This window comes from Acipenser ruthenus, chromosome 5, assembly GCF_902713425.1.
Source record: "Acipenser ruthenus chromosome 5, fAciRut3.2 maternal haplotype, whole genome shotgun sequence".
NCBI lineage: Eukaryota > Metazoa > Chordata > Actinopteri > Acipenseriformes > Acipenseridae > Acipenser > Acipenser ruthenus.
Genome location: NC_081193.1, coordinates 81545665 through 81571811, shown reverse-complemented (window position 1 = coordinate 81571811; position 26147 = coordinate 81545665). Strand labels below are relative to the sequence as shown.

General features: G+C 37.7%; 1 protein-coding gene across 4 annotated transcripts in view; it reads right to left on the bottom strand.

The window, feature by feature from the left end:
- The window catches only part of hace1 (HECT domain and ankyrin repeat containing E3 ubiquitin protein ligase 1), a 71504-nt gene that overhangs the window by 24533 nt on the left and 20824 nt on the right, over window positions 1–26147 (bottom strand). Inside the window, exons 1-14 of one of the 4 annotated variants that reach the window (XM_034003478.3) lie at window positions 25426–25727; window positions 22908–22962; window positions 20459–20548; window positions 19798–19902; window positions 19305–19380; window positions 16918–17049; window positions 15977–16059; window positions 13373–13469; window positions 10826–10927; window positions 10607–10713; window positions 8503–8755; window positions 1507–1847; window positions 981–1049; window positions 432–519 (exon numbers count right to left, since the gene is read on the bottom strand). In XM_034003478.3, coding sequence (XP_033859369.1) covers window positions 432–519; window positions 981–1049; window positions 1507–1847; window positions 8503–8755; window positions 10607–10713; window positions 10826–10927; window positions 13373–13469; window positions 15977–16059; window positions 16918–17049; window positions 19305–19380; window positions 19798–19902; window positions 20459–20548; window positions 22908–22962; window positions 25426–25516 — 1689 coding nt within the window. In that variant the 5' untranslated portion in view covers window positions 25517–25727. Of the gene's footprint in view, window positions 1–431; window positions 520–980; window positions 1050–1506; window positions 1848–8502; window positions 8756–10606; window positions 10714–10825; window positions 10928–13372; window positions 13470–15976; window positions 16060–16917; window positions 17050–19304; window positions 19381–19797; window positions 19903–20458; window positions 20549–22907; window positions 22963–25425; window positions 25728–26147 lie in introns of those variants that run through there. The other 3 variants (XM_034003479.3, XM_059024623.1, XM_059024624.1) reach the window with 3 other exon arrangements.

Genomic DNA, 26147 nt, shown 5'->3' with positions numbered 1-26147 from the left:
ATAAAGGGATTATGATTGGTGAATCCTAGCACTACATTAAGAAAGTAAACTGTATAAGCTACCCCTTTGAGATTTAAATAGATAGCCTTTTGGAAGAAAGGTGACAGCTTAATAACGTTACACCTGCAAGACTGCAGAACAGCAGCAGCAAGTCTTTCAGATGCTACTGTGAAAAGAAGGGGTCTTTTGTTCAGCATTAGCTGGCTCATAAACCAATGTTTTTTTTCAATTACAGACTTTAAATGGAGCGGAATCGTCCAGAAAAAAATTCCAACATTAAACATCAATTTTGATAAACACTGTCTATAGATTTGTCTCTTGACCCTCAGAAAGGATAAGCAGAAAACGGTTTTAGATTAGAGTCGTTTAATCTCAGAGAAAATTGACTTATACAGGACAACAGATCCTGCATTCAAATAAGGGTGCCGTACCTGGGCTTTTATGATATGCATAAACCTGGACATCAATTCAGGACACTCCAGGAGGAAATGAAAATGGTTGAATATTATTTTGGGGTTTCTGAAAAACAAAGAAGAAAAAAAAAATGCAAACAAACATGCTTTTTATGACTAAAAAAAAAAGTTTGCTTTTACATATATGGGTTGGATACATTGGTATCGCCTATGATCCACTGTGGACATGAAGCTCTACAATGAATCTAAAAGGTTACTGGATTGTTCTGGAGGGAAGTTGGGGAGGAGGGTTTTCAATCTGTTCTACAGACTTTTATATAACTGGTTTGCAGGTTTCCAATTTTGCATTACGGGTTTTGCAGGATTCAGAAAGGGGCAATACCATTCTTGAAGGTGGCAGGTGGAATGTGGAGTGGGTTTTGTCACACCAGGACTGGGTCAAAAAAAAGTTTAATAATGCATTTCTGACACGGAGAACGGTTTATGTCGTGCACATATTCAATGCGACCACCTCCAATTTCCCAAATGTTCTTTGTATATATGGGAAATCTGAATATATACACATACCTGGTAACAAAACACTTGAGAACTTCATCATGCCTGCAGACAAATTCTATAAACCGCGGAGACGTCATTCTGTAGAGGAAAGCACAAGCAAGAAAATCCTTCATAAAAATGTTAATAAAACCGCATGTCAAGTGCTCTTCAGATACCTGTATGTGTGACATTACATATTTGAGCCTCAACTAGATCCCCATCTGGAAAAAAATTGTAGCTTAAAACGATGGAAAAGACTGCTCCAGTGGCATTCACTTAACTTCACGGGTCTGACTGATTGATGACCCTTCATGAATGGAGGGTTTTTTTTTTTAAGCAATAAATACAAATTACTAACACGCATGTTTAGCTTTAAAAAGAATAAAAACCAGGAGCTCATTTTTGCCTTTTTCACTAGACTTTCGTGTCTTTCTCGAGACCTGGGTTCAAATCACAAATAAAATGAGCCTCAATAGAACATTGGCCCACAGCATAGAACCAACACACAACTTCAAGCTAGGACCTTGAACACAGTTGGTCTTTTGTCAGCTCTTACCCCTGAGGCATCTGACAGGAGCAGCACATGTAAAAGGCTTGGATGACAGCACTGAGTCTGCTCGCAGTCATGGAAATGACATCTTCACCGTCAGCATAGGCTTCCTGATTCTCAAGGATTGTATCTGGAATCAGTTGACCCTGGTTGTCGCTCTTGGCTGCCGCAGAGTGGAGCCCGTTCTCTCCTAAAGCAGGGGAAGAATTGGAATCGGCCTCCCTCTGCTTCAGTAAAATAGAGGTGATATTGGTGGCACCTGAATCGGGGTCCCTTCGGTTTTTCTCCAGTTCGGTTGCTATCAAAACCATCCATTCATCTAAGGAGTGCCAGAGTAATTCCAAAGGCTTCAAATATAAAAAAATAAATAAAGCAATGATTCAACTTGCTTCCTTTCTCTATAGTGTTACAATAAATGTAACTGCAATATACATATCCTATTTCCGTTCTTAAACCTTTCTCTAATTTAAAAGACTTAGGGGTAGATGTACTAAAGTGTTGCGCCTGTCACAACAGTCGCAAACGAGTTGGAAGTCTTGGGTGAAATGTATTAAACATGCACAATGCTGTTAGCGACTTTTTAGGGACCGCTTTGCGGCAGCAGTTTTTCTTTGCGGTTCAGCCTTAGATGAATATGTAATTATGGGTGTTCCTGCATAAATTCGCAAAAAGGGGGTGGAGCTAGTGCAAATGGGGTTTCTCAAATATTATAATGAGATGTACTAAAGCTGCCGACAATTGCGACACTTACAATTGCATCAATTTGTTAAGAACTTTTGAAAACACGTTTTAAACAGTCGTAATTGTTGCTGGCAATGATTTATATTTAAAATACATTGAGAACTGTAAATGTTTGTGTGTGCAATTTTATTGTATTGTCTTTAAACCCGACACCTCCTTGTGTCGGACAAACATGTCTGGTTTAGCGAGGGGCCACTGTATGATTATGAAAAGCTTTTTGGGGGTGACGGTGGGTGCCCAACTATAGAATCTGATGGGATTAAACTGCCTTTCATTTATATATATATATATATATATATATATATATATATATATATATATATATATATATATATATACACAGTACTGTGCGAAAGTTTTAGGCAGGTGTGAAAAAATACTGTAAAGTAAGAATGCTTTCAAAAATAGACATGTTAATAGTTTATATTTATCAATTAACAAAATGCAAAGTGAATGAACAGAAGAAAAATCTACATCAAATCAATATTTGGTGTGACCACCCTTTGCCTTCAAAACAGCATCAATTCTTCTAGGTACACTTGCACACAGTTTTTGAAGGAACTTGGCAGGTAGGTTGGCCCAAACATCACAGTTCTTCTGTGGATTTAGGCAGCCTAAGTTGCTTCTCTCTCTTCATGTAATCCCAGACAGACTCGATGATGTTGAGATCAGGGCTCTGTGGGGGCCATACCATCACTTCCAGGACTCCTTGTTCTTCTTTACGCTGAAGATAGTTCTTAATGACTTTCGCTGTATGTTTGGGGTCGTTGTCATGCTGCAGAATAAATTTGGGGCCAATCAGATGCCTCCCTGGTGGTATTGCATGATGGATAAGTATCTGTCTGTACTTCTCAGCATTGAGGAGACCATTAATTCTGACCAAATCCCCAACTCCATTTGCAGAAATGCAGCCCCAAACTTGCAAGGAACCTCCACCATGCTTCACTGTTGCCTGCAGACACTCATTCGTGTACCGCTCTCCAGCCCTTCGGCGAACAAACTGCCTTCTGCTACAGCCAAATATTTCAAATTTTGACTCATCAGTCCAGAGCACCTGCTGCCATTTTTCTGCACCCCAGTTCCTGTGTTTTCGTGCATAGTTGAGTCGCTTGGCCTTGTTTTCACGTCGGAGGTATGGCTTTTTGGCTGCAAGTCTTCCATGAAGGCCACTTCTGACCAGACTTCTCCGGATAGTAGATGGGTGTACCAGGGTCCCACTGTTTTCTGCCAATTCTGAGCTGATGGCACTGCTGGACATCTTCCGATTGCGAAGGGAAGTAAGCATGATGTGTCTTTCATCTGCTGCAGTAAGTTTCCTTGGTCAACCACTGCGTCTACGGTCCTCAACGTTGCCTGTTTCTTTGTGCTTCTTCAAAAGAGCTCGGACAGCACATCTGGAAACCCCTGTCTGCCTTGAAATTTCTGCCTGGGAGAGACCTTGCTGATGCAGTATAACTACCTTGTGTCTTGTTGCTGTGCTCAGTCTTGCCATGGTGTATGACTTTTGATAGTAAACTGTCTTCTGCAACCTCACCTTGTTAGCCGAGTTTGGCTGTTCCTCACCCAGTTTTATTCCTCCTACACAGCTGTTTCGTTTCAGTTAATGATTGTGTTTCAACCTACATATTGAATTGATGATCATTAGCACCTGTTTAGTATAATTGTTTAATCATACACCTGACTATATGCCTACAAAATCCCTGACTTTGTGCAAGTGTACCTAGAAGAATTGATGCTGTTTTGAAGGCAAAGGGTGGTCACACCAAATATGGATTTGATTTAATTTTTCTTCTGTTCACTCACTTTGCATTTAGTTAATTGATAAATATAATCTATTAACATGTCTATTTTTGAAAGCATTCTTACTTTACAGAATTTTTTCACACCTGCCTAAAACTTTTGCACAGTACTGTATATCTCAGTATTAAAATAGGTAAAATGAAGATGGAACAGAATGCATTGTACAGATGACGTTTACATTTAACAAAAACAATGTTATTTGTATTCTTGCATCCTTGCATGTATAGACGTTATCCTTCGGGCACCCTCTGCTGCAGAAAACCAGAACTCAACTCCTGCTATTTATTTGAACAATGTCGCACAACATGTATGCTAGAGATCTGGCTAAGAAGACGCAACAAATATTTAAATTAGTATATTGCGGCTCTTTTCATTAACATATTTTACATATGACAAAATGTATACTTTGTGAATTGTCGCAACGAAAATGCAAATTGCAGTAGGTTTGCGCTGCGACTGGCCCATCTTAGTACATCTACCCCTTAGTATTTTAATATATTTTCTCTTTCCCTATAGTGCTTGCAATCATTGCAAATGGTTCTGTTGGTTCCGTATTGAGTTACTATCATTTTCTCTACATGTGTCTTTACCTGGCTTTCAACTTGTTTGGAGAATCCTAAACACTAGGACCAAACAGCCATCCACATACCATTCAAATTATATGACAACGTGACATTTTTTACTCTGCCAGCGGTCTTTATAAATGTAGAGTCAATGGGGTTTGCAGAGCTCAAATGTTACATGGTATGAATTAAATTAAGGATGATCAGTCCCAGCACTTAGGATTCTCCAAGCTCAAAGCCATGTACGGGTAGATTTAAAGAAAAAATTATCCAGCAGAGCCCAGGACCACTCTGAATGATTGCAAACACCACACAGTTGTAAGTGAAATGTAAGAAAACAAAATGGCATTTTAAGCATATTAGTCTATAAAGGATAGGAAATATTCTAGCCCTGAAGCCAATAAGCACTACAGTCACAAAAGCCAAGAAACTAAAAGCTTAGCTGTCAGTGCCCTCTTCTGGAAAAGAAATGCCATTAGCTGTACATTTTATTTAAACAGCTGAACATCCTGGCACAGTTAATCTTAAGACACAGCCAGAGATAGAATACAAAAAAGCAATGGAAGAAATGAAGGCCTTGTTGTAACAATTGAAATCTGTTCAGTGTACTGGGGGGGGTGAGTTATGCTTCCCCAACTCAGACCACTTGCATAAATTATCTATTCAGGGAGATACCATAATTTGTATTGTCCCCTCAAAATAAATGCAGGTGTACTGAGCAAGCTGTGTCACAAGTGCTTGCTCGTACTATATATTGAAAGGAGCGATTCCTATTCAAGGGTAGCAAGATACAGTGGCTCTCAAAAGTATTCACCCCCCTTGGACTTTTCCATATTTTATTGTGTTACAACATGGAATCAAAATGGATTTAATTAGGAGTTTTTGCCACTGATCAACACAAAAAAGTCCATAATGTCAAAGTGAAAAATAAAATCTACACATTGTTCTAAATTAATTACAAATACAAAACAGAAAATAATTGATTGCATAAGTATTCACCCCCTTGAGAGAATATATTTAGTAGAGGCACCTTTGGCAGCAATTACAGCCATGAGTCTATTTGGATAAGTCTCTACCAGCTTTGCACATCTGGACACTGCAATTTTTGCCCATTCTTCTTTGCAAAATTGCTCAAGCTCCTTCAAGTTGGATGGGGATCATTGGTGAACAGCAATTTTCAACTCTTTCCACATATTCTTAATTGGATTGAGGTCCGGGCTTTGACCTTTTTGTTTTTAAGCCACTCCAGTGTGGCTTTGGCTGTATGTTTGGGGTCATTGTCCTGCTGGAAGATGAATCTTCTCCCAAGTCCCAGGTCTCTTGCAGACTTCAGCAGGTTTTCCTTCAGAATTTCTCTGTACTTTGCTACATCCATTTTTCCCTCTATTTTCACAAGCTTTCCAGGCCCTGACGCAGAGAAGCATCCCCATAGCATGATGCTGCCACCACCATGCTTCACGGTAGGGATGGTGTTCTCAGGATGATGTGCGGTGTTAGGCTTGCGCCAAACAAAAAAGCTCTATTTTGGTCTCATCAGACCATAGAATCTTCTTCCACTTGGTCTCAGAGTCTCCCACATGCCTTCTGGCAAACTCTAGCCGAGATTTGATGTGAGTTTTTTTCAACAATGGCTTTCTTTTTGCCACTCTCCCATAAAGGCCTGTTTTGTGAAGCACCCGGGCTATTGTTGCCGTATGCACAGTGTCTCCCAGCTCATCCGTGGAAGACTAACTCCTTTAGAGTTGCCATAGGCCTCTTGGTGGCCTCCCTGACTAGTCCCCTTCTCGTCCGGATACTCAGTTTTTGAGGACGGCCTGTTCTAGACAGATTCACAGTTGTGCCATATTCTCTCCATTTCTTAATAATGGACTTTACTGTGCTCAAGGGGATATTTAATGCCTTGGAAATGTTCTTATATACTACCCGATTGGTGCTTTTGAAGAACCTTATTCCGGATTTGCTTTGAATGTTCCTTAGTCTTCATGATGTAGTTTTTGTTAGGAAATATACTAACCAACTGTGGGACCTCCCAGAGACAGGTGTATTTAATCTGAAATCATGTGAAACACCTTAATTGCACACAGGTGGACTCCATTCAACTAATTATGTGACTTCTAAAGACAATTGGTTGCACCAGAGCTTATTTAAGTGTGTCATAGCAAAGGGGGTGAATACTTATGTAATCAATTATTTGCTGTTTTATATTTGTAATTAATTTAGAACAATTTGTAGATTTTATCTTTCACTTTGACATTATGGACTTTTTTTGTGTTGATCAGTGGCAAAAACTCCTAATTAAATCCATTTTGATTCCATGTTGTAACACAATAAAATGTGGAAAAGTCCAAGGGGGGTGAATACTTTTGAGAGCCACTGTATTTAGTAAGGAGACAGCCTGAGTTGGGTAATTCACTAGTGTGATTCACTACTGTTATGAGTCATTGTACAGGATGCCCTAGGTTTTTTAAGGTTTTCATGGGGGACTATTCTGATAACTCTTTTTGATAGAATAGTCAGACATGAAAATCTATTTTTTATAGGGATAACTGAGCACACAGAGCAAGAAATATTATTATATTAAGAAATGTTCTGCCGACATAAATGAATGGGCATCACAGCATGGTTTTATGTATACACACACAATCATATACAGTACAGTATAAAATTATGAACCTTCCTGCCAAATAAAAAGATGGCCTCCAGTCAGTCACCTTTGATCAGATCAGCTCAGTATAAATTGAAAGAAATTAATTCAGCCGAGTGATTGTAGGGTTGGGAAACTCAAGGTCACACAACACATTTCCCATTGGTGGTTCCTATTCTGCTACTTTTGCTCCTAAGATGACGAGTTTCGTTTTGGGAAAACTACCTACAGTACTTCACTTCTGCAGGTGGGTCCATCATTTTGTACTCTCCTGCATGTTACAAGAAAAGCTGTCACTTATTTTGTTTGACACTGCATGGTGGTTGTACAATGTCAACACTGCATACATTAATTCTAAATCTAAGGCAAAATGAAGTACACCCTAACGAGTGGACACAAGATTATTATTAGGGTAAATAAGTACCACTGTTAATGTATGAGCAGCAATTGCCTTATATATCTAACCAAACTGTAACAAAACAGAAATCTTAAGAGATTATTATTTTAGAACTGTTAAAAAACAGAAATCACACAAGACCTCAGTGGAGCAGAGATTAGCTGTGCAATGCCACCTTTGGAAACACTGGACAATAACCAGTCTATGACTGAGAACATATCCTTCACACAGAACTCCTAACAACCCAGGCAATATATTCTCACCACTGTCAATTGGTGGGTAAATAGGCTATTTGTGAAATGGTATAACAAATTTGTGGTGAAGTCGTTCCTTCAGTCGAGTTTCCCCCATCAATACATGACTGAATTGTTTAATCCATTAGTGCAAGTTCAGAGACTAAACAGCAGATACAGTTTTGTATGTCAAGGTGTTAATAGTTTAGAGTTTTAACTTTTTAAAGTGTTAAAGGTTTTTGGCCTAAATGTTTAATTCATTGGCATTATGCACGTCAAACATAGTTGTTAATCTTAGTGTTTAAACAGTGGTGTAAAGCCTACGGATAATTACTTTTACCTTCAAAGTTACATTAAGTTGTTAAAAGTAAAAAAATAAAAAATAAATAAAAAAAACAGTGTTGGGGGAATTATTTTGGTTGCACCCCCAAAATTATCTTTCATAATTTAAAAAGAAATATCACTAAGGTTCTACATTGCACATCTAAGAATCCGTAAAAAGTCTGAAATATAAAAAGTTTTGAAAAAAGGCAGAACAGGAAATGAGTGATAGAAGGTTTTTATTTTTTGGAAAAGTTGTCCTATTTCTGAGAGAAAGTGCAAGGGGCGAGCTCAAAAACGTACTTCCTGTTCTGGAGTTGTCAGAGTAGTGTTTGCATGCTTTGTGAAACTCATCTCTTTACCGGCATTGACGTCTTTCTTCACAACGTCATATACTTTTCTGACCTTGAAAACTTGACTTCTGGGTGTTTTATTTCCATTGTAACCCATGTCATTCCCATTGTTTGGCGAGGTAGGACCCAGGCGAAAGACATGGCAGAATATTCTCACAATCCGCAAGAGACTCTTCATCTGGGCTTCATAATTACTTGATAAACTAAAGGAAAGACACAAGGAAAATATCAGTACTATCACCTTGTGAGTTAAAGAGTAAACAGCTACAATCATTTTTTTTTGTTTTGTCTCTTACCTTTGTAAGATGTTCACAATACTTCTGCATGGCTCTTCTTGCCATGAGTTTAGAAGCTGCTCTTTAGTCCTAGTTACCTACCATACACATATGTAACATACTGTAGACTACATTAGTGACTCTCTAGTGATCAGCTGCTTTGAATCAAGTACCCAAATGTATAACTGGCAATACACAGCTGAGGACTAGATGCTGCTCATGTTTACTGATGTAAAGACATTGGCTAATTACACTTTGAACCAGCCAAACACATTCCAAATGTGATTTCTAAAAACAGCTGTACAAGTCTGTAAACAATGACCTGAAATTCACATTTCAAATATCACCTAAGGTAAGAAAACGATGGCATCAAGCTTCACAAATGTGTTTTTAGACTTCAACATTTCCCTAAACGAAGCAGCTGCCATCTGTGTCAGATAACCCATAGGGATAACCGTCCTAATACCAGCTCTTTGTGAAATATAAAAAGGACTACTCAATTATATTTGACTACAGTAATAACCTTAACTGCAACTCTGGAATTACTTTAGTTTGAAACCTCCAGATTAGGCAGCAGTACAGTTACTCTGCAAGTATTAAAAAAAATGTTGCAGGTTTGCTATAGATGAAGACGCTCTTTAAATTTCTTATTGTCAGTCTATCACGTGATGTCACTGCGCAGGACAAAATCAGACACTACTGAAAGCCAATAGACACAATTTTTCTCTTGTACACTCCTAAATATTCTATTGAGCATGCCAATTTTTCAGTTTAGCTATGTAGACGTTGTTCTTACTTTGACTAAATATTGCCACAGTGAAGCAGGTATCATAACCCTCCCGCCTTATGTGTGTAGCAAAGGAAGTGGGTACAATTACCATCCCATTTTTAATTATATCATTCCATAACTATGTGCAGCAATAGTAACAAAATATTGTATACACTTATATTACAAACTTTCAACTAGGAGTCTTTCTTAAATGCTTTGACTAGAAGTACTTCTGGATTATTTCTGTGGCAGGGATGGCTTGGTGGTGATGTCAGACCAGGAAGAGAAGAGACGAGACCAGGAAGAGAATGACAATGGAGCAGCAGTGTGGAGTAGTTGTTAGGGCTCTGGTCTCCTTACCGGAGGGTCGTGGGTTCAGTCCCAGGTGGGGGACACTGCTGCTGCTGTACCCTTGAGCAAGGTACTTTACCTAGATTGCTCCAGTAAAAACCCAGCTGTATAAATGGGTAATTGTATGAAAAATAATGTGTAAAAGATAATGTAATGTAATGTAAAAATAATGTGATATCTTGTAACAATTTTAAGTCACCCTGGATAAAGGCGTCTGCTAAGAAATAAATAATAATAATAATAATAATAATAATAATAATAATAAATAATTATTGAATGTTTATTGTCTGGGTGCACACCTATTGAAAAAATGCTGTAAAATACGGCAGCACACAAAAGGGAATTAGTTGTCTTTGCCAGATGGTACTATAAAAAGGAATGTTTAACACAACACTACTTAAGCAATGTCTTAGTTTAACTGGAAAAACCCTTATCTTTGCTACGATATAGTCAGTTTTTAGTTTTCGCAAATGACACCTATTTATGGTTTGTCGGAAGAGTTTACATTTCATTAAATGTGTGTTTGTGACTTTCAGGAGACCACTTGGCTCTTTTACAAACAATAAGGTAGGACAGCTTTGCTGTAAACATACACCAAGAAATTACATTTCATTGTAAAATTAAACATGAACACAACAGATTTAAACTTAATTTCTTACCTCAGGAGTTTGTGCCCGTTTGTAGTGGCTACTTCAGCAAGGCCCGTCAACATCCTCTGGTAGTGGCTTTCATTCTGTTGGGAGACGTACTCAAGAACTTGACGTAGCTAAAACACAAAACACAAAACACATAAATAAACTGTCATCTTCCCTTTCTGCTTAACACGTTCAACTCACAATTCAAAAACAGTTTTATTCTACGTAAGTTTAAAAAGATACCATGTTCTCCTTAAAATCATCATTTTGTGTCATCTGGATGAGGCTCTGGAATAATCTTCCGTGATGCTGTATTAAAATCTCACACGTCTCTCCATAGCCCCCCTAAAGGAAAAGCACACGGTTGAGGCCAACACGAAATCAAACTAAAAACAGAAATGCTTCAACGGCTCTATTATTTCCCTGCCTCCACTACAATTGTATACATTTCAAATACCCACCACATTCATTAATAGGTGTTTTATGCATATCCTTTTTTTGCCTGGCTTTTGCATTTGGTATGGTCATTGTGTCTGTAATATTTTACTCATGTACTAGCCTAGTATATTGTTTGTTTGAACCAAAATATTATACCTATAATACACTTGAAGAGGTTTCTGCTGCAATTTATGTAGCCAAAAGGACTAATGGTCATATTCAAACCCAACATTTAAAATTAAGGGCTCACTTGAGTGTTCCAAATGACAGTATAAACTACACACTTAGAGGTAGGTATACTAAGATGGGCGCGTCACAGTGCAAACATACCGCAATTTGCATTTTCGTTGTGACACTGAGCAAAGTAAACATTTTGTCATAGTAAGAGAACATATGTTAATGAAGAGAGCCACAATATACTCTAAATATTTGTTGGGTCTTCTTAGCGAGATCTCTAGCATTATACATTGTGAGAGTCGTGCGACAGTGTTCAAATAAATAGCGGGAGTTGAGTTGTGATTTGGTGCAGCAGAGTGTGCCAGAAGGATAACGTCTATACATGCAAGGATGCAAGAATCAAAATAACATGGTTTTTGTTCTGTCTTCATTTGATCTATTTAATACGGTTATATATATAAAAAATGAAAGGCATTTAAGTCCATCAGATTATATAGTGGGGGCCACACCTTCACCCCCAAAAAGCTTTTCATAATCATACAGTAAACCCTTGCTAAACCAGACATGTTTGTCCGACATAAGGTGTCGGATTTAAAAACAATAGAATAAAATCGCGCGCACACACACGCACGCACGCACGCACGCACGCACGCACGCACGCACGCACATTTATAGTGCTCAATGTATTTTAAATGTAAATCACTGAGCTGAAATAAAACGAATATGTTTTGGGTATGCTACACATTACATTACGTAAAAATATAAATCTGTACATTAGGCCTATACAGTACAGTAATAAATTCAAATGAATACCTAGCGCACTTTTTTAGTTTAGCCTGTAGGCTACCGGTATAGCAACACAAAATAAATCAAGTTGCTGCATTGTACACATTGGTGTACAATGCGAATAAAAGATTATTTTAAATTGAAACTAAATGTTTTTAGTAGTAGTAGTAGTAGTAGTAGTAGTAGTAGTAGTAGTAGTAGTAACGTGGCCTACTTAGTAGCTAGACAATTAACACAAAATAGATCATGGTCCTACACAGATGCTTAGAATGAGCTGGAGGGGTTAGTGGCACGTGTGCAGTCTATTGCTCCCAACATGTTGGGGAAACCATTGGCTTGTAAATACACCCTGACGTTAGTGAAAATTAGGTACTTGGGTGTTTGTCTCAAAAATGCACTGAGCACAACTGGCAACATACAAGAAAAAGTGAACTGGGAAATGCCAGCAACAATTGCCAACAATTGCTTTCAAAAGTTCTTAACACATTGATGCAATTGATGCAATTGCTTTCATTTGCACTATCTACACCCCCTTTTTGAGAATGTATGCAGGAACGCCCATAATTACATATTCCTCTAAGCTTGAACCACGAAGAAAAACTGCTGCTGCAACTGTTTTGCGACTATTGCAACAGGTGCAACACTTTAGTACATCTACCCCTTAGAGATGTGCAAAAAACATTTTCTCACCTAACATTAGCACATCGACATTCATTACTGTCACATATACACTACTGACTTTTAAATCATACTAATACTATAACTGTTAAAGTGTTTCCAGCTCAGAAACCCTCAATTTGACCAGTAATGCAACTCCATTTTCTACGCAAAGTTATGAAACAAACACATGCCATAGCAAACATGGACTGTTATTTAAAATATATATTTAGTACCATATAAGGTTAAATAATTGACTGGCATGCTTTGCAGCTACTGTAAGTCCAAAGTTACTACTTAGGTTAAAGGAAGTGAAATAGTAAAATATTACATGAAAATACAGCTTGCAAGCAGAGAACTTCGTTAAAACTACTATGGTAGCTGTTATTTTCTAAAATAAAAAAAAAGCATTTACGCAATAGCTGTTCATTCAAAACTGCACAGCTGAGATCTACATAGCAAAAGGAAGTGGCCGACAGGTATTGATTTCATTAGCTACTGTATAACCACTTTAAAAGAGGAATTTGGTACAGTTCTGAAACTGTACAGTTACCATAACTAATGTATTCTTTTTCTTCTTCTTACTTAGCATCCTTTTTAACAAAGAAAAAAGAACACATTAGTTAAGATGCAGGTGATATTTCAAACCTGTCCTAAGTTGCTCTTTAAATGTGGCTTTGTATGAAAAACAGACACCAAGAGGACAACCCAGACTATGCAGCTGGTATACACCTGTACACAGAGGTCTAGGGGAGTCGTTCCATTTTTGTCAGGCAGGTACTTGGCTCCTCTTGACAGAAGAATCTGTGCTGTGTCCCGCTGACCATGACTGCAAAAAAGAAAAGACAGCGTTAAGAGGAAACACTGCCTTATTGTTGCTGATGTTTACAGGCACTGTTGCAACAGTCTAATGGTCTTTTTTATATAGCCAACAGCCTCTTTAAAACAAATAACAGTTACAAATGCCTGAGTACTGTACCAGGGGACACAGAGACTGCGATCAGATGTGGGATGTTAGCCAAAGGTTAAATAAGAATGCAACTGTGGGGGTTTCTTTTTTATCTTCTTCTTTGAGCTAAATGGTAATTCAAACTAATTAACCGTTTTATAATTTTGCTCATTTGCCATATTGTTCTGTACGTAATTTTAGATTGTATTGTCTCACAATATCCAGAACTACAAATCATGCATTTTGCAATATTCCTAAATTAACAGAAATGTATGTTTTGGAGATCATGCCACTAAGTCCTCAAACAATCCTAGATTAACAATATAAATCAGACTGAAGGAATAAGAGCACTGGAGGCTCTCAAAAATGAAAACAAATCCCTTGGTTTGGATGTCATTTGCCCAAGAGTACTTAAATAAACAATGGACACAAAAACAGCCTATGACTTCATATACTTGGACTTCCAAAAAGCCTTTGACAAAGTACCACCTAAAAGGCTAATCTTCAAGCTGCAATCTGTGGGAATACAAGGTAGTACATGCAAGTTGATAAAACACTGTTGAAGTATAGCTCGAGACTAACTTCCTTTAACTTTTGAACAAATCTATAAGAAGTTGTTTTTGTCTGAGGTTGAGTTCTTTCTCCGTGCAGCAAGGGCATTACACTGGCAACTGGTTCATTTTGAGAGCACTGAGCAAAATGCTGAAGTTGGCTGTTGCGTGCTGTCCTTGGTCATCTCGCTTCTTCGCTCACTGCCCTCGTTATTTTCATCCTCTTCATCAGCATCAGCATTATCTACTGGAATGGCATCATCACCGCTCCATAGACAGTCATATTCACTCCCATCAAGACTGTTTGAAATGCAGCACTTCTTAATTGCTTTGAGGATGACATCTGAATGTAATACCTTTCAAGCCTCCATTATCCATTTAGCCAGCAGTGCCTGTTTCTACCAGCAAGGGTCAGTTGGTGATTGTTTGTAGACATCGGTTCTGTGTACTGCTTTCTTAAATTATCCTTCAAGTGGCTGCAGTTGGGAGGTTATTCCACCAGGGAACATCGAGTAAGTTGCACTTGTTTCTCTGTAGTTTATGTTTCACTGGGTCTGTTAAATGCCCACGAAAAGCATCCAGCACGAATACTGTTTGGTTTGCGAAGGGCACCCGGGCGACGTAACCAGATGAGGTCAAGCTATTCTTGCATGAGTTCATTTGACATCCAGCTTTTTCATTAGCCCGAACAGTCATACCCATAGGAAATGTCGCGTTCTTTGGCATGGTCTTTCTTTTAAAAATCACACATGGAGAAAGCTTGCCTCCATCAGCTGCACAGCAAAGCATGACAGTCATGTGCTGCTTTTCTGCACCGCAAGTTTTGATTCGATCGTGTTTTGCTCCAACTCCATCAACTGTGCAGTTGCTGGGCATATCGAAGAACACTGGTGTCTAGTCAGCATTCCCAATCTGACCAGGAGGATGCTTGTTTTTTTTTTTTTTTTTGGAAATAGAATGACTTAACTTTGGAAGTTTGTTAGTTTTTCTTCAGGCCTGTGGCAGTTTCTGACACAGTGATGTGCTGCGACGGACTGAAACACTATGCCGCCTGGCAATCTCTTTAGCTTTAACCTATATTAACTCACGTGTTACTGGATAACCATTAGTACGTTGGTCACGCACAAATGAAGCTAATTCATCCTCCAATTCAGGAAAGTTAACTTTTTTAGGTCCAGAAAATTACTTTGCCATGCAGCCATTTTAATATACCAGTACTGAATTAGTAATTACCGTAGTGGGCACTATTGTGTACGGTAGCTCTTGTTCAAGTGCACCAGAATAATTGACATGCGCATTGACATAACCCTAACCCTAACCCTAAACCCTGAATCTAAGTCGCTCCCCCAAATTTGAACTTCTAGTTCGGTCAAAGAAATATGGTAATTACTCAGTGGGTTGCTGCAGGGATCCGTCTTTGGACCACTCATGTTTTTTCCTTTTTTAAATCTACATCAACGACTTCAATAGGGGGATAATTAACAAACTTGTCAGACTTACAGAAGACACAAAGGGGAGCGTGGCAGACATGCTTATAGCCACCCAGGAAATCCAAAAAAGGTTTGGATCACATACAGAACTGGGCAGAAATGTGGCAAATTAACATCACATTGCAATACCAGGTATCTCTTAAACCCTGCTACCGTGCATTAGTTCTGCTGTTCTAAACAACTTTAAAAAAAAAACCTTGATAGACAGACCAAAATTCACTACACCCATTATTTCAGTACTGACAAGCAATTAGATCCCTGCTCCATATGCTAATGAAGCCAATTTAATGCTTTTTAATGCTAAAAAACACTGCTTATACATAGTAATTCCGCTTTTTCACATTACCTGCACGCAAAGTAAAGAGGGGTTGCTCCCGAGACGTTAGGCCTGTTGATATCTGCCCCACTGTCCAAAAGACATAGTACCGTCTGAAAACAAATAAACAACTATCAGTTATCAAAGGACAAGGGAAATTACGAATAACCGTTATCTGCAGTAGAAACAAAAACTCATATAGTTTGTGATCTGAGCATGTGGCCCAGAGCCTCAGACCGATATAAAAGTAATATTATTTCAAATTTTTCATCTAGAAGTAAGCAATGACAGAATACCATGTGACATGAACATAATGACGGTTTTCAGGGCACAGAATTTTAATTTAATTCCACAGACACACTGTGTATCAGGATGGATTTTTTTTTTTTTTTTGGTATGAACTAGGTTCTAAATGATCACTAATGGGTTGGGCTGTGCATTTCTTTGTAATTCAGTAAATATAACAGACAGACACACTGGATGGTATCACATTACAATTACATGGTATTAACAATGGCAACTGCATCTTCATTTTGGCTTTTTAAAGTATAAGAATAGCTGTAACCTCAGCTATAAAGAAACAAATGGAGCATGCAAATCATTCATGGATCATTATTTTGATATTGCTTCATAAATAAAAAAATATAAATATAAATATAAAATAAATATATGGTGCAAATTGCAAATCTTCTCTTGAAATAAAGCCAATTGCTTGTAAACCCCAGTCACCACTGTAAGTTACTACAAGTAAATGGCCAATATGTCTTTGCTCAATTTTGCTCAAAACAGTCATGGGCAAATAGTCACATTACTTCCTCCTCCCTTTCACCAGCTATCAGGGACATCAATCAAAATGTGAGCTCCAAACACCAAAAAACAATGCTGTAATATATGCCAGTGTCAAAAGTCTATTGCATCTGTAATAAAAATGTTGTTTTTTAATGCGTCATTGTGCTTCAGAGACTACACACCGTCTTGTGTCCATTCTGACAGGCCACATGTAGAGCTGTTTGACCCATTGCATCTTCCACGTCTACATTGGTGACGTGCTGCACCAGGTCATGTAAGAGTTCTGTCCGTCCATTAACGGCCAACCAGTGGATCTGAAGAGAAGGTGAAAAAACTTGAATTCGGGATACAGCCAGGATATTTCCTAATAACATTACATTAAACATGTAATGTTATTAGGAATAACATTAAAACATGCCCTGTGGCAGGGATGGCTTGGTCAGACCAGGAAGAGAAGAGACGAGACCAGGAAGAGAATGACAATGGAGCAGCAGTGTGGAGTAGTGGTTAGGGCTCTGGACTCCTGACCGGAGGGTCGTGGGTTCAGTCCCAGGTGGGGGACACTGCTGCTGCTGTACCCTTGAGCAAGGTACTTTACCTAGATTGCTCCAGTAAAAACCCAACTGTATAAATGGGTAATTGTATGTAAAATATATGTATGTAAAAAATAATGTGATATCTGTACAATGTGAAATAATGTATAATGTGAAATAATGTGATATCTTGTAACAATTTTAAGTTGCCCTGTATAAGGGCGTCTGCTAAGAAATAAATCAATTAATCAATTAATAAATCAATTTAAAAAAAAAACAAACATACTGCTGGTGTGTGTAAATATTTAAATAAAACCAAAACACTTTTAAAAAAGCAAAAGGCACTAGTGCCAAAATAAACAAACACCAGTACAGACACAAAACAAATACCTTGCAGTTACAGCGATTAGCTCTGTAGCAGTTGTTTTTCATATACTCTATTTTTAGTTCGTTACTTGTAACGTTTCTCCTCTAAACAACCCACCCCAAGGGAGCGATCTGTGCCTCTTATGTAGCTGTGCCTGGGCTCGATTGCTTGTTAAATCATTCAATCAGGCCCAGACACAGTCTGCACGTGAAGTGATTTGGCAGGGAAGGTGTAACACCCGTGCACACCAACCATTCATACATTTAAATAATAATAACACGACACAAATACAAAACAATACATATAAACACAGGGGTGGGGTGTACCCTGTCATACCCTTAGCGAGGTTTATCCCAATTGGTTCTATAGATATATGCAAAAGTATAAAATGTGATGGCATATCAATGTCACTGGGGATATGCAACCTCAGTGGGAGGACAATAAGGAACATTAAATATTACTATTGGAATCTACCACACTCTCTCCCTCTTCCTCCGCTAAGAACCTCGGAGTCACCCTGGACCCCTGCCTCTCTTATTCCCAGCACATCTCCACTCTGGCACGCACTTGCCGATTCTTCCTAAGTAACATCTGAAGAATCCGACCCTTCCTCACCAACTACGCCACCCAGCTCCTGGTCCAGGCCTTGGTACTCTCCCGCCTAGACTACTGCAACTCCCTCCTGGCTGGCCTCCCTGAGTCCGCCACCCGTCCGCTCCAGCTCATCCAGAACTCTGCTGCCCGCCTGGTGTTCTCTCTACCTCGCTTCTCCCACGCAACTCCACTACTCCGCTCACTCCACTGGCTCCCGATCACCGCTCGCATCCAGTTCAAGACTCTTGTACTAGCCTACAGATGCCTTGACCAGACTGCACCCAGCTACCTCCAGACCCTCATCTCTCCCTACGCCCCCACTCGACCTCTCCGCTCCGCCTGCACTAGAAGACTGGCTCCACCTCCTCTACGCTCCCCTGCCTCCAGAGCCCGCTCCTTCTCCACCCTTGCTCCGCAGTGGTGGAATGACCTTCCCACAGATATCAGGACTGCCCAGTCCCTGACGACATTCCGGTGCCTCCTTAAGACTCACCTCTTCAGACAGCACCTGTAGAACTCCTCTGTTTTTCCCCTGGGAGACTTATCACCCTTCCTTAAATGCGCTTTACTTGCTCTTATCTGCCCCCTATTTTACTGCATTTAATCCTGTACTTCAGAGTACTGTAATCTGCAAAGTGTTTAATCTGTAGTATTTTGTATTTAATCGTATCCTGATGTAACTATCACTGACACTTATCTGAATTATTGAATTGTATTTTGTCACACTTGTACTTGCTTGAACCAAAGTCATTGTATTTATCTTGCTCTTAATTGTATTACTTGTACTGTGATACTTGAAATGTATTTGCTTACGATTGTAAGTCACCCTGGATAAGGGTGTCTGCTAAGAAATAAATAATAATAATAATAATAATAATAATACTTACTGGACATAATATAAACTTCCTAAAAGCTATTTTCTTTCTTTTTTTACGTCTGTCTCTATGATTTTGCTTTTATTCCCGCCAGCACAGTTGGAGATACTTTGCAGAGTTTCTCCAAGAGAAATTCATAATTCAACCTGAAGCCTTTCTGAAATTATTATGACAAAAAAAAATACAATAATGCAACTTACGGCAGTTAATCCTTCATTGTTGCAAATGTTAACATCTGCATTGTATTCCAATAATCTTCCCATGCACTTCTTTTGTCTGCAAAAATGGATGAAAAATTTGTAAATGAAAAATATATACAATATACTCATACAAAATCAATGTTCTAAATATGCAAAAAGAAAATGACATTTTCGCAAACCTGACCTATATCCACTGTATGTAGTAAGTACGGACAGGTGCCTTCATATACCCAATATCCTGGTACTCTCAATAGCTTGTGTTAAAATATGTCCAGGCCAAGTTTTATCAGACATAGAGTCAGAAGGCCTACAGATACCCCTGGATTACGATACATTCCATAACCTGTGCCAAAGGAGCCGACATTCAAGATACAGATGTACATATATTCAAGATTCTGAAGTGGGACATACTGTGCGTTAGTATGCCCACCTACCACATGTATCCCCACTCGGAATAATAACATCTAAAATCAGTTTACATTCCATTGCTTACCCATTTCTAGCTGCCAAGTGAAGAGGTGTGCACCCTGAAATGTCTTGGTAGTTTGGATTGGCTCCTCTTTTCAACAGCAAAATAAGACATTCAACTGAACCACAGCTGTACAAGGAGAAAACCACACAAAATGATTATTTCGAGAGGACAGGTATACTTTATATAATACAGGGTGACCCCATAAGTCTGGCATCATCGGCATAATTGTTAATATTGGGTGTCTCTCTTTCTTTGAGGTGTAAAATGTCTGTAAGCAAAGAGGAACAAATTCAGATGATTTTGATGTGTGGTGCAGACAGACAACTGGATGTGGTAGCCCAGTTAAACAGAGAACATCCTAAGCTGCAGAATATTTAATATTGCCCTATGACACCCTGTACTATCATTCTATTGTTGTATTTACAGTTGTATCTACATGTGTTAATGTGGTATTTCTTACTGTTGTGTTTCTTAGACCCACTGGAGGCACAGCGTACCAGAAATGATGACAAACAGAAAATGACAGAAAGTGAATCTAAACAGCAAAGAATGATACATGAGTTTAATATCTTGGATATGTCATACCCATATCAAGGTGGTCTTTAAAAGGTCAAAAGTATTGCAATTCTAGTTTTCAATCATTATAACAAAAACACACACACAAAAAAACAGGTATTCTTACTTTGCTGCGATGTGTAGCAAGCTTCTCTTCACACGTCCAAAAGCGTAATTGACATCAAACTTTGAATTCAAAAGTAATTCTGAAACGGACCTTAAAAGAAGAGAGAAAACAGGATACTATCTAAACATGAAACGACATTTTTAATTCTGAATCCATTTCTTGTTTTCTATGACATGACCTTATTTATAGAAAGAGAAACAGAAGGTTACATAATACATTTACACAAAGATGTTTATATAATTCTCTCTAACTATACTTCCAAGAGAATATGGGCGTTATATAAAAAATAGGGCAAGCTTTTAAAGACCCAGAGGCAATAGAGTAGTTGACAAAACCTGGTTATTCATTTTGTACTAACCAAGGGTTCGAATGATTTTTAGACTTGGCTCCTCTTAGCATGAATACATTGTTATTTTGGGCTTGTGAGTTTACACTTTCTCAGTCACATTTTTTGACAAATGCAAATTATTTCAAGGAGAAAGTCACTGCAGGAGTTCAGGTTTGTATGTACCCATTTTCTGTTAATGACAAAAGTCTAGGGCTAGGGCATTTATTGCGCATTTAACCCAATCAAACCTTTTGTTCACTAAATATCTTGGTATCCCCTATTAGTAAATATGCAAAGGACATAATGTTAAAGGATACATAAGGACCTTTTTTATTCTATTGTGTTACATGTTCCCATGTGTTGCTACAACTGTTTACGTAAGGTGTGTGTATTGTTTTAATTAACAACATAAAATAAAAAGGTCCTTATGTACCCTTTAAATGACAAGCCCAGTGCAGTATTTGACTATTTAAATAAACCCTTTATAAGTTTACAAAGTATAGGTTACATAACTTCCACCTCTGGTGAACCAACTAACTTATTATTGGGATCTCATTACTATACTGTAACACTGGTTGAATTAGGTTGATCAGGGAAATACAATAATAATTAGGGGGTTATTAGTTATGCTAATAAGGTAACTGTGAAAAATCTATAAAAAATATCATACTGAATGATATGTAGAAAAAAAAATACAGGTTTAAGGGTGTGCTGTATCAATATATTTTGGGCATGATTTAATTACCAGTAAAGCTGAAACAGTGCCTGCTTTTAACAGGGATGGGCAAGTGTAATTGTATATTCCAGTAATCGATTAGAAAATTGTTAACTGTTTAGAAGATGACTAATCGTATAATCTAGCTCTTATTGCAACAGATAAATAGATTGAACACACCCAATAATCATGCCAAGCCTGCCGCTGCAGCCCAATGCATAAATAAATAATAAATAAATCATTATTTCTTTGTATCGCTCGAAATTACTCAAATTCTTAAAAGTGCAGGGTGATACCAATACTGCAGCTATGGGTAACGGAGGTGGTTGGAATGCACAATTGCACGTATTAAAACTATACTGAATTAATTCAAGAGACTACAAAATAGAGGTATTTTACAAAAAAAAACGAGTTATCATACAATGCGGTATTGTCGGCGGTCATGGTATAATTATTTATGCTTAAATCACTGTGGTTAATATTAATAAGCACACCAATACCAAACGAAACACGAATGAGATTGCAGCCAAACATTTTTTTTTCTAAATTTTCAGTTTGATTTGAAAAAAATAAAAATGTTTAAAGTTTTGTTTAGGGACATTTTAGCAAAGTAGACACTAAAACAGTAACATTCTCACTTTGCAATAAAAGACTGAGCTACATGACCAGCATAGAAACAAGCACAGACCTACAGTACCTACAGAGAGAGGCCCAGCTGCAAGCCTTGGGCTCTGTTGACTGTGAGACTGAGAGTACGCCTTGCACAAGCAGCAGAGGTACCGGTAAATCACAACGAACCATTTCAGCCTGCTCCACCAAATGCACTCCACAAAGGTGCGAATAACAAACCCAATGGTTGAAATGGTCGCTGAAGATACATTGTCTATAGTCACAAGGCACTGTTGTGTGACAGTTTAATATATATATATATATAACGTCTACTCTGTACTACATTATTTATAAGGCTTCGTGTAGCAGTACTTATATCAGGACTGGGAGATATGTACCGCATTTAATATGATATATTACTTAATGTAAGCATGTATTTATATTTTATAGTTGCCCAACGAAAACATAATTAACTGATTCATTATGTGCGTTATTATGTTGCCTTTAATTGTTGTTTGGAAACAACGCAGAAGTTGGGCTTTATGCACACTATATTTGTATTACACTTCCTGTTAATAAAAACAGCTGCTTATTGAAGCAATGTCAAATAGTATCATGACTTATTTTGTTAAGTATTACTTCAATTTTGGTAGTATGTAAGCATTATTTTTAGCCAGTGGCACGTTGATGCAAAGTATAATAGTGTAATCTTTTACTCATTCAGAAAATGATGCCTATTCCATCCCTACTTTTAACAGGCCTTGAAGCTTTGCTGCTTGATAGAGGGCTATACTCACCTGTGTTGATCAGCCATCACCATAGGCATCAAAGTGTAGACAGCTGTTTCATTGTCTGTGTTAATAAATAGGAATGAAACAGCGATCAGAACTTATTAGATAAAGTATTGAGTAATACTAGGTAACTAAGTTTCGGTAAGCAATGCATGTCACCTAGCTATTGAAACCTGGAATCACAGCTTGGGACGTCCCTGTCTTTAAGTATTGGTCGCTGGACCTTATCTGGTTTACCGCCCTGACCCAACGGGAGATCAAAAGATGGGTCCAACCAACGTGGCGTGAGAAGGAATCATGTGCGCAGGACTCACCCTTCACTCAGCAAGTGGGAGTGCTGATGTATCACCTTTGTCTTAGTAACATTTTACAAGAAATATCTATGCTGTTTATAATACCGGTAAAACAACACTTTACAATAGGTATGAATTATAAACGTATTGTTTTTATTATTATTATTTTTATGTATGCCAATGATTTAATAAAAGGTTTGTGTTCTAAACTCTTTCAGGATCATTCATCCTTGGGCAACCTGAATTCAAATGATGCCCCTTGAATAACCTGTTTTTCAAAAACATTTCCTTTTTGTATTACTTGTAAAGTAAATGCTCTAAAAAAACACACACACAAGAGGGTGACCTTTTAGCTGCTTAGGACTACTTTAAAAGGGAAGATTTGTTCTCCTGGCCTCACAGAATAAATAAAATTTAAAAAATCCATGACCTTTTAATTTCCATCTGTTAGTATATAAAAAAAGAGACATTGGCTTGTATTCAATTAATCTAAACCGTGTCAGATCTTCAATGAAATCCTGGAAATGTTTATTTTGTAATTAAACTGTATTTCTTTCAGTTAAAACATATCAAACTTGTTTTTTTTTCCCATGTGTTGGATTGGAATGTCAATGGTGTTGAGACATATCACTGTATATCAATTCAATAGACCTCAAAACCTCACTCACTACATATAGTACACAGAACATGTCTCAGGCAAAGTGTTCAGGAATAAAAATTAACACAGAAGACATACAAACGCAGACGCAAAATATTACAAAGGCTTAAAGATCAAAGACAATGACGAACTGATTGAGCACTTTTGTTAATACAGTACATGGGAGAACACTTTTAGAGTAGGCTGGACAGCTCATTGGACAGTCCTTCTATTTGCTTCCCTTCCATAGCACATCACATTGTAACGGTTTGTCGTAAGGCGCTATACTGTATAAATGCATTGGTTGTTGTTATTGTGCTGCAAAAAGACCAAGTCGCCTTGGATAAAGGTGTCTGCCAAAAAAAACTAAACAAATAATAGTCATAATAATAGTCATAATATTAGTAATACATTTGGCCATGTGCAACAGTAAATAGATCTTGGTTTCAAATCTGTGTTTAGACATTCTCATTGTTCAGCTTTCCCCAATTTACATTTTACAACACAGGAGTTTCTGAGCAGAATCTGAAAATGTCTGGAAAGAAGGGAAAGTAATTTTGTAGCCAAAATTACTCTTTTTTTTTTAAATCTTGAAATGTGTGAATGGCACCTTGCTGTAACTAGTGTGTGAAGTCAGCCAGCCCACAGTCACAAGCGAGATGAATATAGCACCTGAATAATTACTTAACGTGCAACGTCTATTTTTAATGTGAAAAAGAAAACTTCTCTCCCTTCTCACATAGGTTTTTTTATGTATCTGTCACTTTGGTGAAAGCAACAAAAAAAAGCAGCAATTTTACATTTTAAAAAAATGTTCACATTAAAAACAGAAGTTGCAAGTTAGGTAATTATTCAGTTGCATAGATTCATGTCACTTGTGACTGTGGGCTGGGCTGCCTTCATGCATTTCCTTAAGCAAGGTGGCATTCACACATTTCAGTATTTCTTATCATTGTGTGTCCCAGTTTTTCTAAAGCACAAATTTACTAAAGTAAGGCATAGAATAAATAAGTATTACTGGCTTGCGTTTAGCATTTAATTACTATATATATATATATATATATATATATATATATATATATATATATATATATATATTTTAGCTCAAAGAGCCAGCTGCCCAACGTTTCGATATGTTGTACATATCTTTCTCAAGGGAGCCTGAATATATATACACACACACATACACATACATATAGAGAGAGAGAGAGATGTAGATGTATATGTATATGTATGTATGTATGTATGTATGTATGTATGTATGTATGTGTGTGTGTGTGTGTGTGTGTATATATATATATATATATATATATATATATATATATATATATATATATTAAAAACACGTCCATCATCACGTTGTAGTGTTTTTCCGATTACATTAGGTACATTTTGTATAATTTTGAGAACACATTTCATCACTTACTGCAGTAAACAGAACATTCAGGATACCCTGTGTAGTGTAACTAAACATGCAAGTACTTTCAAACTAGCGAGATTCTCTGTAATGTATAATGTCATTCATTACCGTAAGTATTTATATTTTATTTCTGACGCAATCTTAATTCCATGCACTGTATATTTATTACGATACCTTCGGGCAGTTCCACAGTTCTTGCGCGTCTGAGTGACCGTGTCAGCCTATTCAGCTGTACGTTTAGTTGCTCCATCGCTCGTTCCATCATAGGTATAAGGTTTAATTTAAAAAATAAAAACACAGCACTCCGGCGGATTATTTCTTTAAAATGACGTTAACTTTCTTGACGAGATTCATCCCCTCCCCTAACAGCACATCCGTCTTTAAACAGAATACTCAGATTAAGATAATCCCCCCTCTGATTCATTATATGTATTTCCTTGTTTTTTATGACTCTTCCTATTCTTCCTGTTTTCATTGATACACAAGGCAGTGCACTCTGGGTATTGTAGTTTTTTTCCCGAAAACTGAGAAAGGGGGAAAAAAGGTTTCCTTATTATTTTGTTATCTAGTGAGGTTATTTAACTCGGTTATTCTACACATTGCATCTGGAACGAGAAGTGTCCAAACTGGAAATGTATAAGATCTTCAACCAGCATTCATTCATTAAACCAGCGTGAAAACCAGTTGAAAACCACTAAACTAGGATAAACCAGTTCATGTGGTAATTGTTGGAATTGTCAAGAGGAAAACATCATTTTTTATTGAATTCGGCCTTGTGTGTACCCAAATGGTGGTAAAAAAATAAAAATAAAAAAAAGCCCAGTGCTCACTGAAATGACTGATCAGAGTTACAGAGGTCAGTTGGCGTGGCAGTGAATGGGTGTCACTGATTCTGT